At 41.2% G+C, this 14,210-nt stretch overlaps 1 protein-coding gene across 2 annotated transcripts in view; it reads left to right on the top strand.

Moving 5' to 3' along the window:
- Nucleotides 1-14,210, top strand: part of ABCB9 (ATP binding cassette subfamily B member 9) — a 141,922-nt gene that overhangs the window by 15,534 nt on the left and 112,178 nt on the right. For both annotated transcript variants that reach the window (XM_078667579.1, XM_078667580.1), the window contains 3 exons: nt 203-900; nt 12,240-12,354; nt 12,518-12,648. In XM_078667579.1, coding sequence (XP_078523705.1) covers nt 203-900; nt 12,240-12,354; nt 12,518-12,648 — 944 coding nt within the window. The remainder of the gene's footprint in view (nt 1-202; nt 901-12,239; nt 12,355-12,517; nt 12,649-14,210) is intronic.

Raw genomic sequence — 14,210 nt, 5'->3', positions numbered from 1 at the left:
TCCCATTGTTATGTAAAAGGTCTTTGCCCCCACAGCTGCCACTATCCTCCAGTCTCCCCATACCCTATAGAGGGTGCAATAGCACATAAGGATACACAGACAGACAGCTAACTATGTTGTACCATGATGCCATGACGTTCTTGATTTGCACGTACATTCTGAGGATTTCTAACATGATTACTCTTTTTTTCTCTCTTTTCAGAATAAAGTTCCAAAAGTTTATCCAAAAGATCAATGCAAACATGAAAGACGCATTTGCTAATATTTTCAAGTTGCTCAAGGCCATGAGACCGTGGGCAGCCACATATGTTACACTCATGTTTACAGCTGCAGACCTCACTATAACAGCTTTTCTGCACACAAACAGATGCAAAAGTAAGACCATTTTCCTGGACCAAGCTCATCTTAACTTTCTGAGCTCCACGCTAGATGTGTGGGGGTCATCCCTCCTAAGAGGCCTCTTACTATATGGTGCCCTAATTGGAGTAACAAATTATGGACTCTACAGAAAGAAATGGTGGACGACATCTCTAGCCACCATCTATGTTATTGGTTTGGTCACTAGCATATATGTCTTGATTAGACTTCTTCTGCAGTCAGGAGACCAAGAGGCAGAGGGTGAGCCTTGGCTGTGGAGTCTACTCGCGTGGATTTGTGTCTCTTCGGTCACCATTCTCTCTGTTTGGTGGCTCTTTTTACTATCAAATTCACAAGAGAAATCAAAAGAAGAGTGCAGCAGAGAGGACATGAAAGCAGAGGAAAAACCTGGAAGGCGTGCTAGCAGAATCCTACAAGAGGGTCAACCATCGGTTGCAACGATTGCACGGCTGTTATCTCATTGCAAGCCAGACGCTGCCTTAATTGGAGTGGCTTTCATCTTTCTGTTGGGCTCCACTCTAGGTGAGTGCTACAAACATCAGTTGTTGGTCTCTTCTTTTCCACATTATGAGTCTGATTTAGAGTTTGACTGGCATGATTTCCATTCTCGAATATATTATAGCCTGCCATAGTGGGCTGTACCAGCCATTAAGGGCCCGCTCCAGCATTAAAAGCCCGAGCCAAAGGCTCACTTCTAACTCTTACAACCCTTTTCTAAATTCTGAATTTTTACACTTGAACTTATGGATTAACACTCTTGCTCTCGAAAAAGGCGAACAGTTCTGATCTGTGGTAGTCCTATTTGTGCTACACAATTCCTCCTTTAAATTAGGACAGCCCACTTCATAGCAAGCTCGTAACCAGTGTCCGTAGCACTTGCTAACTGATGGGGGATCCTGTAGACTGTACTTAAAATGTAAAGGAAGAAGTGCCGGGGTCCAAAGTTTTGCTCACAAGCCAGGTCTCTTAACAGTTGTTGTGCCAAATACCCAGGCTATGTAGTCTTGATTCCACCTCATGTCTCTTTAAAGCATCGCCCGACACTCCCTGCTTCTTTATCTCTTGCAGCTTCTGGCGTTCTTCTTTTGTCAAGGTTTATACATTTTTCTTTTCTTCCTTGTGTATTTTTCACTCTCTAGTTCGGGGTCACAATCTGATCAGGAAGAATTAATGCAGGCCCCCGAAAAGGAGTGCTGGTTGGCCTCACCTGCAACCACTGGCTCAAATTAAGCAGTGCCTGAAAATGTGAGGGTGATGCCAGAATGTTGGTGGTCGTAGTCCTATGTTGAGGAAAAGATATACTGGACATTAACTGAAAAATCCAATCTTTAATGTTGTATTCCTAATTCTTCGTGCTCTCAAAAGCCTTATGACATTTTTAGGCAAATAACGTGTCAAAGCTCTATGTCTGTTTCAAATCAGGACAGGTAATGTTAGTTCAGTGTGTGAAATTAAAACTTGGCCAACATTCGGTATTTTCTATTATGAAATGGTAATGGTAAAGGTTTTAAAAATCAATTACTCTTTTGATGATTTTCCCCTCCTGTGTTTGCTGCATAGTACACGAATTTGCAGGAGGAAGGGGGCGGTTCAACAAATTATTTTGCTGATAAAAAAATGGGAAATTAATCAACGTGCTGATTTTTTTACAGCTAAATGTTTTGCTGATTAATTCTGCAGAATTAACTTGTTTTTTTGATTTTTTTTATCTTGCAAAGCCTATGTAGACTATTTCTCACAATTTAAAAAACATTACAAACGTATTACATTTTATGACGTTTTTAAAGACTTTAAAAAATTTCATGAAAGTGAAGTCTGGAAAATTTGCACACATCTAATAGTCTGTTAATTTGCTTGGTGACATTAGCACTTGGCGATGGATCCAATGCTGAATGCTGAACTCGACTCTGGTCCAGGGAGGTCGCGTCCCACTTCTATGCAGTTCAATTAAATTTGACAAATGTTACTTGTGTTCTTGTTGGCATTAGAGCAATTGCATTGTTTTTATTTATTTATGTTTTATTTATTCATTCTTTTTATCCAAAGGCAGATACCTAGATTGAAGCAGTTTTGTTTGGTTTAACTTCTTAACATAAGTTATCTTCTTCACAGCAGGCTCATTCTGTTTGGGAAACTAATGATTAGGCCAGTAACTCCATAATCAAAGTCTTTATTTGGATTAAATAATAATCCATAAAAAAGCATACAAACCAACCAAGCATTACTTCCACAAGGTGCAATAAGTAAAAAAATAAAGTACTGTTTATCAATAACCGGCAAAAAGCACCATCTTTACAAAAAAATCATTATTAACCATTAATTAGCTCGACTAAATAATACATAACCATATAAAACTTCCATCTTAACACCTTTCTAAAAACAAATAAAATTATCCCAGACACAATACCAATAACCCCAGGCACTCCACCAAGTCAACATTATAATAACTAATGTTCAGCTTAACTTTGTCTCCAATTACTAATTAAAACAGCCAGGGCATCCCAGCCCTCAAAGGGGCAAGCGTTTTCTTCTCAATCTCAACGCTCCTGACAAAAAACATGCCACTCTAAAAATAAACCACAGGAGACTGCAACATCTGCAACTAAATCAGGGTGGGTTTGACTTGAAAAAACCCTTTGCCTCGGAGTAATGGTAAAATATAATGCTGCCTCCGAGTGCTATAATGATCACAAAAAAAGATAAAATGGGTTGTGTTTTGCATTGAAAAATTGTTACACAATCGTGGCCCTTGACTTTCCACATGTTGGTGGCCCTGGGTTCTGCTCCGAGTAAGTGCAAAACATTTAATCTAAAACGTGTTAATAAAAAACGATGATGTGTGGACACAATCCATAGATAGGTTTCCATACTTGTGGTTGTTTTCAAAAGGATATATCCCTTCTCAGTACATTTTTGCAGTACCCTTTCTTCTCTTACACGTTTTATTCTTGCCATGAAATGATTTTTAATCCAGGGCAAATCTTTTTTTCTTTATTTGTTCAGGTGCCCGAAAAGGGCTGCACAACCCAACTTTTCCAAGGAGACTTTGATGTAATGCAACCACAGGCCTTGGTCCAAGGCAAGACAATCTTTTATAATTCTCTGGTTCAGCTTCAAGCCAGGAACTGCCCAGATTTTAAACCACCTCACTATAGGGGAAAGGGCTAGCTTATCCGATAAAAAATCCAGACCCACTTGTTCATGCATAATAAATGGAGATACTGATTGCGGGAGAGACAGCAAACTCCTAATAAAATTATTATCCACTAACTGTATCTGACCACAGTCCTTATAGCCCCATAGATCACTTCCATTTCTTTTAATTGACTGGCATTTGGTTTGGTAAATTTCCTCCAAGGTCTCATTCGGTCTCACCCCCAACCTTCTTGCAAAATCAAATAAGGAGGGCACTGATCTAGCCATCAAATTTCGCTTGATTTTTATTTGGGGAGCCCATGTTCCTCTCTTGTAAAAAATGACCGCTAGATATGTGAAAGTTACCACTCTGGTTAGCTCCTGTTCGCCCCCAAAGATTTTCTTGTGAGGCTTGTTCAATTGCCCAATCACCATAGTACGGGATTTGGAATAATTGATATCCATGTCACGTGACGGCATTAACTCTGGAAAAGAGTTTGAGTCTTTGGATGCCCAACGTGGTTCTAGCTAATAAAAGAGTATCGTCTGCATATATGAGTGCTGGAATTTGCAATGGCCCCCACCCGAGCTATGTCCTTGATATCGCCATAGAGAGCCGTTCTCAAGTTGTTAATATACAGGGTGAACATTAGTGGGGCCAAAATGCAGCCCTGCCTTACCCATTTATTTAACCCCTTCGCAGCGGGGGTAATTCCCCCGCTGTGCTGGGGGGCGCGCACAGCGCCCCCGTGCTCATGACGAGCTGAGCTCGTCATGAGGCACGGTGCTCGTGTGCTCATGACGAGCTGAGCTCGTCATGACCACACCCGTTTCCGTGGAACGTTCAGCACAGCAGGGGAATTATCCCCGCGTGTGAGCGTTCCACGGCTCATGACCAGCTCAGCTCGTCATGAGCACCTTGCCTCATGACGAGCTGAGCTCGTCATGAGCACTTTAGGTGTTATTTTTTATAGATGCTGTTAATGACCCATCAAGATTATATCTAACTGAAGCACTTAGATCCAGCTGGAGCTCATGTAAAAAAACACCAAGCTCCTCTCCAGGCCTATATCGATTAGCATCTTCCATAATATTTGCCCTATTAACTCAATCAAAGACCTATGATTGGTCAATGAAGGCTAAGTACGGATGTATGACGTTACAACGCATACTTTTACAACGCATACCGTTACAACGCATTTTTTACAACGCAAAAACTTTTACAACGCATACCATTACAACGCATGTTTTTACAACGCAAGTACTTTTACAACGCATGCCATTACAACGTAAGTATTGGTAAGTATATAATATTTTTTTTTTAAATTAATTGTAATTAATATAATTTAATTTAATTTATTTAATTTAATTGTTTTTACCCTGTACCCCTGTACCCCAAAAACCCAAATTAACCCAGAAACCTAAAAATACCCCTGTACCCCAAAAACCCAAAACTGTCCCTGAACCCTAAAAATACCCCTGTACCCCATGAACCCAAAACTGTCCCTGAACCCTAAAAATACCCCTTTACCCAAAAACTGAAAACTGACCCTGAACCCTAAAAATACCCCTTTACCCAAAAACTGAAAACTGACCCTGAACCCTAAAAATACCCCTTTACCCAAAAACTGAAAACTGACCCTAAACCCTAAAAATACCCCTTTACCCAAAAACTGAAAACTGACCCTGAACCCTAAAAATACCCCTTTACCCAAAAACTGAAAACTGACCCTAAACCCTAAAAATACCCCTTTACCCAAAAACTGAAAACTGACCCTGAACCCTAAAAATACCCCTTTACCCAAAAACTGAAAACTGACCCTAAACCCTAAAAATACCCCTTTACCCAAAAACTGAAAACTGACCCTGAACCCTAAAAATACCCCTTTACCCAAAAACTGAAAACTGACCCTAAACCCTAAAAATACCCCTTTACCCAAAAACTGAAAACTGACCCTGAACCCTAAAAATACCCTTTTACCCATAAACTGAAAACTGACCCTAAACCCTAAAAATACCCCTTTACCCAAAAACTGAAAACGTAAAAAAAAAAAAAACATATAAAATATTAAATATAATTATATACTTACCAATACTTACGTTGTAATGGCATGCGTTGTAAAAGTACTTGCGTTGTAAAAACATGCGTTGTAATGGTATGCGTTGTAAAAGTTTTTGCGTTGTAAAAGTTTCGTTGTAATGGTAGTGCGTTGTAAAAGTTGCGTTGTAAAGGTTGTTTACCGCTAAGTACACCCGACCTATTTTGGCCACTGTATTCTTTCCAATTATCAAATGCAAATTTAAGCACTGATCTATATAGTCCCTTTCCCCTGTCTAAATCCATACTGGAAAGGAGAGATTACATTTTTTATTCTAACCAGTCAGCTTGTCTTGCCAGAATCACAGCCCCAAAATCTTAATGAACTAATCAGTCTGGGAGATTGACCTTTAACATCAAGGATCTGACCTATCTCCCATCTTAAATATAGTATAATGACCGATCTTCCCCGAGATATAGGGGCCAACTCTCCAGAATGTTTTGTGTCAAAGTTTCAACCCAGGGTGCCTTTTCATCATTAAATAAATCATTCAGAACCCCGTCGGGCCAAGACCCTTGTTCTTAAACATAGAGGCAATGATGACAAAGATCACCATTTACTGGTACTTGACGCCAATCCGCCTTCATAGAGGGAATCTGCAGCGGAATGAAAAGTGCTGGAGATGTAACAACACCTATGGAACAGTTCTACATATACTGTGGGAGTGTCCTACACTGATTACATTTTGGGAGAAGATCCTGACAGATTGACCACTACTTTGACACTCAACTCCCCCATTTCCCTGCCTACGTGCTGTTGGGCCTCCCTAACCCGTTGACTTATCCCCCTAAAGCTAGGAGAAGTAGATACATCGCTCTGGCGCTGGGGCGGCTCATCAAAATGATCCTGGCCCTCTGGGGGACTGATACAGTCCCAGCTAGACTGGGGTGGCTCCACCGTATTTGGCATCTCTTGGGATGGAGAGACTTACAGTTATACTGAAATTACAAGAGGACACATTCATGGAAGTTTGGCAGCAGTTTATCTCCCTCCTTTCACAGGAAATCACAGAACTCACTTGCCCTAGGTATCTAAAACTGCTGCACTCGACTGACCCACAACCCTGATTCAACAGAGGAGACCCTCGAGAATACAATAGATAAAGGTGTACAGAGACATAAGAGCTTATTATCGGCACTTAGGGTGGGAGGGATAGGGTGGGAAGGGTTTTTGGGGGTAAGTTTCCTTTGTATTTCAAAAGAGTATATAAGTTGCTCACAGAACTGATGCTGGCTTAATGTTGAGGCTACTTCAGAGATTACATTGCCTTATTAACTGCTTTGTTTTTTAATAAATAAAAACAAATATAAACAAAGCAAAAAAACACTAAATGGGGATCTTTAAATTGTCCTTCAACTTACTGCCAAAAGGATCATAAAGAGCCGAGGTGTTCCATGGGGGTTATCCAATCGAACAAATTATAAAAATTTAGCAGAAAAATGCTTGGAGACCCCACAAAATGTAATTTGACAAGTACATTTTCCATACCAGTTGAAATTTGCAAAGGTGTGCGCTCAACCCCCAGAAAAATCAATGTGAGCAGACCCCCTTTTGCTCTCCCTGCCAGATAAGCCGTGGCTGGCAGAAGGAGTGCCCATCTAAATAAAAATGTTGTTCAGTTTCCCAGGATTATTTAAAACCCTCTATATCAAATTCTCTATTTTTTTCCAACCAAGTGACGTTGTCTCTTTTGCAACTTACCTCCACAATATTCCAGCAACAAATATTTAGATAAGGAGGAGGCTTAACCCGAACCATATCAGAGGGTGGGGCTAAACTATGTTTGGGTTGGCTCATTTTTACTCCGAGTCAGTTGTTACCCTCCATGTCTCCCACTATCCATTCCTCATCTCCAAAGGTGGCACTTGACCTATATGTTGGGAAACTGGTCTGCCTAAGTTTTTAGGGGTTGTATTCCTACACCCGGTTAACTTGTGATACGAAAGTGGAGGATAGAAAATACCCGATGGAACCACTTGGATCTTCAAGCCAGACCCTCCCTTCATAGAATTACAAAAAGGCAATCATCTCACAATATCCGGCTGTCTAAAATGTAACACAATGCAATCGCCTTCTAACGGTCTCTGGCCGAAACTTAGCCAAGCCACTCGCCTAGTCATAATGACGATCCCACTGTCATATCCAGGCAAAGCCTCTTTTGATGAGCACCAGTGTGAGGATTTACGAATAAGTTTGCTTGTGGTCCCATCTGCCCCTGCAGACAATCTTGGCGCATTCACCACAATGGGCAGAAAAGGAGTAGAATCTGGAGGGAGATGGAGTCTATAGGCTGACACTCTCTGCTGCTTACGGGCAAGCAATGATGGGATCCTGACCCCATGCCTTCTGAGCTCAGCCCCTTGAGAGATTGCCACAATAGGCTGTTGAATAACAGTACTACCAAAGGTTTGGTTGTCTCCCTGGCAGGTGTCATCTATCCTCCGCTCCACCCCAGAGTTATTCCCTCCTCTGTGAACAGGATGCAGCGAATTCAAAGGAACCGGTAATGGAGGCTCAGTACATGTCAGGGGTATACTCTGGTTCTGAACGTTTCTCTCCCCTGACACAACCAAAATTACATTGGAAGAAGAGACTTCCGCCCCCTTAGCTAGGTTGCATTGTGTTTTCTTTCGAGACTCCAAACATAACTCTATCGCGACCAAGTGAGTTCTGATAGGGGTCAGCAGGGCGTCAATTACCCCTTCCAGCCGCTTCAAAGTTTCCTCCAACTCGCGGTCTCCCATAGCAATGGGAACTGACTCCTTACAGTGGCCAGATGGAGCCTGCTGCGCTGCCGCAGCGTAACAGCACCTACTCCATTTGTTCCATTTAGGGGCCGGTTCGACAAGTGATATTATCCTCTCCGGTCTCTAAGATATCAAAGAAAACCTTCCATTAACTTCAGGCGGGGGAGTATCATGTGAGTGTTGTATCCCACTGGGAACTAGTAACGCCTAGAAGTAGAGGATTCTTCTGCCTGATCACCATCACCCAAACAGACTAGCTTTGCGCTGTTAGACACGTCTCCCAGGTTGCCAGCATGGTCCAAAGTCAACTTATGTTCAGTCAAGTTAATTTCATTTGCCACTACCCCAATGACTCGGTCCAACATAGCATCAATACTGGTTTGCTTGCACGGGGCAATAGAGCCTCCCTTTGGTCCTGTTGCTTTGCGCTTCCCCATGTAGCAGATGAAAGTTGTAACCAGTAAAGCAGTGGTTCCCAAAATATTTCGACCCGTGGCTCCCATGACCCATTGGCCACTGCAGGTGGCTCCCCACTTTTACTTTTTTGGGAGGGTGTGGTGAATGTAAGCCTGGCATCGGGAGTACTTGTATTTTCCTCCCTGAAAATAATTGGGAGGTAGCTGATGAAGGTATTATAATCATATATGCAGGGTGTTTCGTATTACTAGGCGGTGCCCCTAAAAACATATTCCTAGTTACACTTCTTTGCCCATGCCTTTATGAGAGTACCATCTCAAAACTTTTTTATCCCACTTACAGTGCTACATAGCACCCCTATACATGTAGTCCCCATTGACAAAGTGTTTCTGTACTTGAAAAATATTTGCATGCAATTCCATCTCTACCCATGTCATACTTGCCAACACACCTGTCTCAGAGGCTCAAAAACTTTTAAACCACAGACAAATTTCTTTTTGCTGCCTCCTCCCTAAAAATGCCTCCAAATCAATGCAAGTAATATAAAGTCCTCTGTTTTTTTTAACGACCCTCTTTCTTGCTTTCAAATGTTGGCTTTATGCCATATATGGTGTTTTACTTCCCTGTGTTCAAGGAGAGAGCAGGGTTGTCTGGGAATATATGTGTACTGAAAGAAATGTGTACTGGAAGTACCTATTCTTCAAGTACAAATGGCTATACTCAATAATACTTAGTGTGTTTAACAGACAGGACAACTGTACTTTCCTGATAACTTGCTTTGGTATAAAATGCATTTGAAAAAAAAAACTATTGACGAGTCTAACAAAATAAATCAGGCATCTTCCGCTTACTTTGGGAGTGTTGGAATGTGGGCATCCAGTGCAATATGGAGTTCATCTCCCTCAACATGCCATCAATTAATCAGTACGTTTACAGTTTTAGGCATTTCACTTACAAATCATCGACATCATGCATTTAAGTCTAATAAGTTTAACTGAAGCCAACAGACTCTTCAACATTAAATGCATTAAAGTGCAGGGAGCTATGACGCACAGTTTGGGTATCAGTGCAGTAAAGGGAAAGATCTCACCATGGAGGGTAGGTCCAGTAGCTCCATGTTAGCAAAGTAAAGACTGGTGCGGGCTGCAACGGACCGCACCAGAGTCAAGGGCCTGCTGGTCACTGAAGTCCTGGCAGGCAACGCTCTCCCTGCACTGAACGACCCCCAAATGCACTCTATAGCGTCAATAAAGTAAAGACAAGGACGGGCTACAGCAGACCCCACCTCAGAGTCAAGGGGCTGCTGGTCATTGAAGTACTGGCAGACAGTGCTCTCCCCGCGCTGGGGGACGTGTTTTATAGCACCAGTAAAGTAAAGACAGGTGCTGACAGCAGTGGACCCTGCCTCAGAGTCAAGGGGCTGCTGGTCACTGAAGTCCTGGCAGGTAACACTCTCCCCATTAACTCACTTCGCAATGTATTCAAAATAGAAACTTCGAATACCTGAATCAATAGTGTGCAAAGTGATGGGTTTTCACTTCTGCAAATTTAGTGATTGGGGACTTTCATGAAATTTCCAAATTTTAATTTAAAATATGTGAGAAAAGGCTAGAAAAATAGGATAAACCTGCTAATTTACCCTTTCTCCAATTTGGGTTCAAGCATACAGATTAGTGCCCTTACACCGCGATTTGTGCAGTGCCTTTTTGCTTACCCTAAATGTATCCATAAATAAATTAATGTGCATTTTGCAGGAGAATTTTTGTGCAGACACAAGATAATATTGCCAAAGGCATAATTGAAAGAACAAGTCCAATATTTGTAATTGCAAAATGATGAAATTTTCAGGGTTCCTTTTTGTTCACCCCATACCAGCATGCACAGAAAATTGCACAGCTGAATAATACTTATAAAATCTACTACAAATTGCATATAGAAGTGCACTGTGTAAAACCATTATGTTACTGATGATTGGTTGCCACCTAGTATGTATCATAACTTTAACATTATTTAAAATGTGGACAATCATATAATCAAAGGCTGCACTTACAAATGAGGCAGAGGCCTCCAGTGATTTCATATCAGTGGTGAATAACTGATACAATGCAATCTTGACCCTGTGCCTCATGGGAACTGTCCAGCCCGAACTTCCAAGCCAGGTCATCCCTGGACCGGAAACAAGCATCCTGGGACAGGTTTTTGGGCTTACAAGGTATGACATGGTAATTGTGGTGCTGGCCTCCATAAGGTTTTTCCCGCTCTGCTCCGGTGGCCATCACCAGTAGCCATATCTTTAATGTCTCGACTGCACGCGGATACCTACAAGTAAACTAGGCATGGGAGGAGCGTTCTGAGATACTTGATGTTTGGAGACAAAGGAATAGTGATGGGTTGACTTTAGTTGGTGCAAGCAAAAATATGGAAAAGAATCCATTATCCATACAGGAGAGTAGGAAGGAGGGAGTTATTGAGATGTGGCCTAGTGGCTAAATCTGCTGACTTTTGGAAGATGGAACCTAGTTCGAATCCTGACCTTGGCACACGACTCAACATTGGGTGATCCTGGGCAAACCGCTTCATATCCCTGTGCCTAAAAATTGTGAAATTGTATGTGTGAACTGAATTCGTCTATTCCCTACTTGATGAAAGGCAGTCTTGTAGATTGTCGCCCATGTCCCCAAACAATGTATAGCGCTCCATTGCTTCTTATGTAGGTTTACACTAAATAATTGCAAATAGATACATACATATGTCTAATTGAGAAAAAGTGTTTGCACAAAAAGTGTCACCTTTTAATGCAAATGACAGACCTGGATCTGTAGAACCAGGACTTACAGGCATTTAAGCTCATAGAGGCAATGTACTACAGCAGAAAATCCGTTAATCAATAGGTTTCCCAAGTTGTAGGGTTAGGGATGGGAACATGGATGCTTCAGGGATTGGTGTAGGGGACATGAGTGGACTTAACCATTGGGAATGAGATAAGCAACTAAAAATAAGACATTTGCTATTGTTAACTTCTACCTTTTGCATTTATCTTTAGTACCTAAACAGGCTAAAGTAAGTGTGCAAATTGGGCATGCAAAAATCCTCGAACCCTCCCATGTTTTTTAGGGTGGAAGGCAAGTGATTCCTTCACATGGAAATATGTAGTGGAAAACATGTAATACCTTACTTGTGCAAATCCACATTTCAGAATACTTATCCAACTTAATGTTCACTCTGTGGACAATACGAATGAGTGTTCTTAAGGGCACCTAAGTACAGCTAGAAATCTATGACTTGTGTAGACTTCCAGGTGTGCACCTGGGTTTTATGTAAATCCTCTTGAAGGTAGAAATATTGTATTTAGTTTTAAATTGTTTTTGAATCAGGCTCACAGTTTCTAATATGCTAAAAGCTCTACTGTATACTATTGTAAATATGTTGTGTATATTCACCTTCATTTATATTTATTTCCCAGCGGACATATTTTCCCCATATTATGCGGGATTGGTAATGGACGGGATAGTTGTGCAGAAGAGCTTGGATCAGGTCTCCAGTTCAGTGGGTTTTTTGTCATTATTTTCAGTAGTAAGGTAAGCAGACTGTGTTCTCTCTCTCCTTTGTCTATTTATATGTGACTTGCTTAGTACTAGAGGAAGCAATTTGTTGATGTCTGATGTTCTCTGCATGTCATGCAAAATTAATCAGAGGTATTGTGTAATGCCAAGTAATGTGTTGTCTTCCTCCTACCGTCAGTGCTTTTTCGGCTGGTGTTCGTGTCTACTTCTTCAGCTCAGCTTACACTAGACTGAACCTGAGAATTCGCCATCTCCTTTTTCATGCACTACTTTCCCAAGAGATTGGGTTCTTCGATGAATATCAAACAGGTCTGTTGGCACCATGGTTTGCCCAAATTTTGTCTGGGAGCCTGTAACCCGGGACTTTATTGGTTTCCTGCAGTGTCTGTGGTGTGTACCCTGTTATTTATTACTTATTTACTTGGCCTTAGATACTATTGCACTCTAATGACTAGAGCAGAATATCTCTCTGTTGATGGTGTTCTCCGATTTAGGATTAGGGGTGGGACGAAGGTTGTGTTAGTGATCGGGGTGGGAGACCTCATGAGAGGTAGGGTAGCCATTGGGAATGTGGTAAGCAACCAAAAAGTTCCGAAATTTGTTAGTATTCATAAACATTACTATTGATTGTTCACATACACCTCGCACACTTACATTTAGTATTTAAATAGGATGGAGTAAGTGTGCAAAAACCTTCAAATACTCCCATATTTTTATGGTGCAAAGCAATAGTTTTCTTCACATGGAAAAATCTAAAGGAAAAAAAAAATGTTACTTGTACAAATTCACATTTCAGAATATTTACCCCTACTTAATTTTCACTCTGTGGACAATGTAAGTGAGTGTGCATAAGGGAAAATATGTTACTTGTGCAAATCAACTTTTCAGAATACTTACCCCTACCTAATGTTCACTCTACGGACAATAAGAATGAGTGTTTTTAAGGGAATGGAAGAGACGTACAGCTAGAAATGTATGACTTGTGTAGACTTCTAAGTTTAATCCTAGGGTTTTTGTAAATCCCCTTGAAGGCATAAATCTTCATTTATTTTCCAATTCTTTGTTCATCAGGCTGAACCAGAAGGAGGCAAGTAGCGCTATATAAAACATATAGTCAATTAAATAGATCTCTGAGGATGGCCATGTCATTTCCCCTGGCTTCTCAGTGGTTCGGAATGCAATAAGGGACATGCCAGGGAGATTGATCCTAGTTGGCTGAAAATCTGCAACTGTATTTCAAAATATCAAGTCCCTCAAAACACAAAATAACTATCCAAATTAGTATGGACTTTTCAGGGTGCCAAAGGGTAATTTCTAAAGTCAAGAGTCCCAATTAACAAGCTATGAGGGATCCTTTAGAGAGTATCTGGGTTACTAAGTCAAGGAAACTAATAGACAAACTGGAAACTGTGCCTAGGTAGAGTTGAACTAAGCCTTCAAAGTATTCCAATGACCACTCTTCTGAAGAGGAAGTGGAAGCGCTCTTCAAGCAATTATGACAAGGCCCTGAACCAGCCATTCAAAGAATGAAGAACCTACCCCAAGAGTATGTTCCAGTTCTGACACACTTATAGTCAAGCAGACTTGTGACAGTTAAAACCTCACTCACAGTCTTTTGATCCAAAAACCCAAACACAGTCTCATGACAAAAAAACACAAATGCAGTCTCAGGACCCTAAACACAGTTTGATGCCCACAGAACCAAAATCAACTAGGATTAGCACTAACCAGCAGCAGAAGCAAGTAGACATCAGCAGATGTCTACAGGCCGCATCATTAGATGAGGCAACAGAAAAACAGATGCTTTTATACTGTAATGATTGAACCTTACACGTACTTCTGTGCTGAGGCTGGTCCAGTTATAGTTTGTG

The sequence above is a fragment of the Lissotriton helveticus genome, chromosome 11, assembly GCF_964261635.1.
Source record: "Lissotriton helveticus chromosome 11, aLisHel1.1, whole genome shotgun sequence".
Classification (NCBI taxonomy): domain Eukaryota; kingdom Metazoa; phylum Chordata; class Amphibia; order Caudata; family Salamandridae; genus Lissotriton; species Lissotriton helveticus.
The sequence above is the reverse complement of the archived record's forward strand: the minus strand, read 5'-3'. Positions and strand labels throughout refer to the sequence as shown.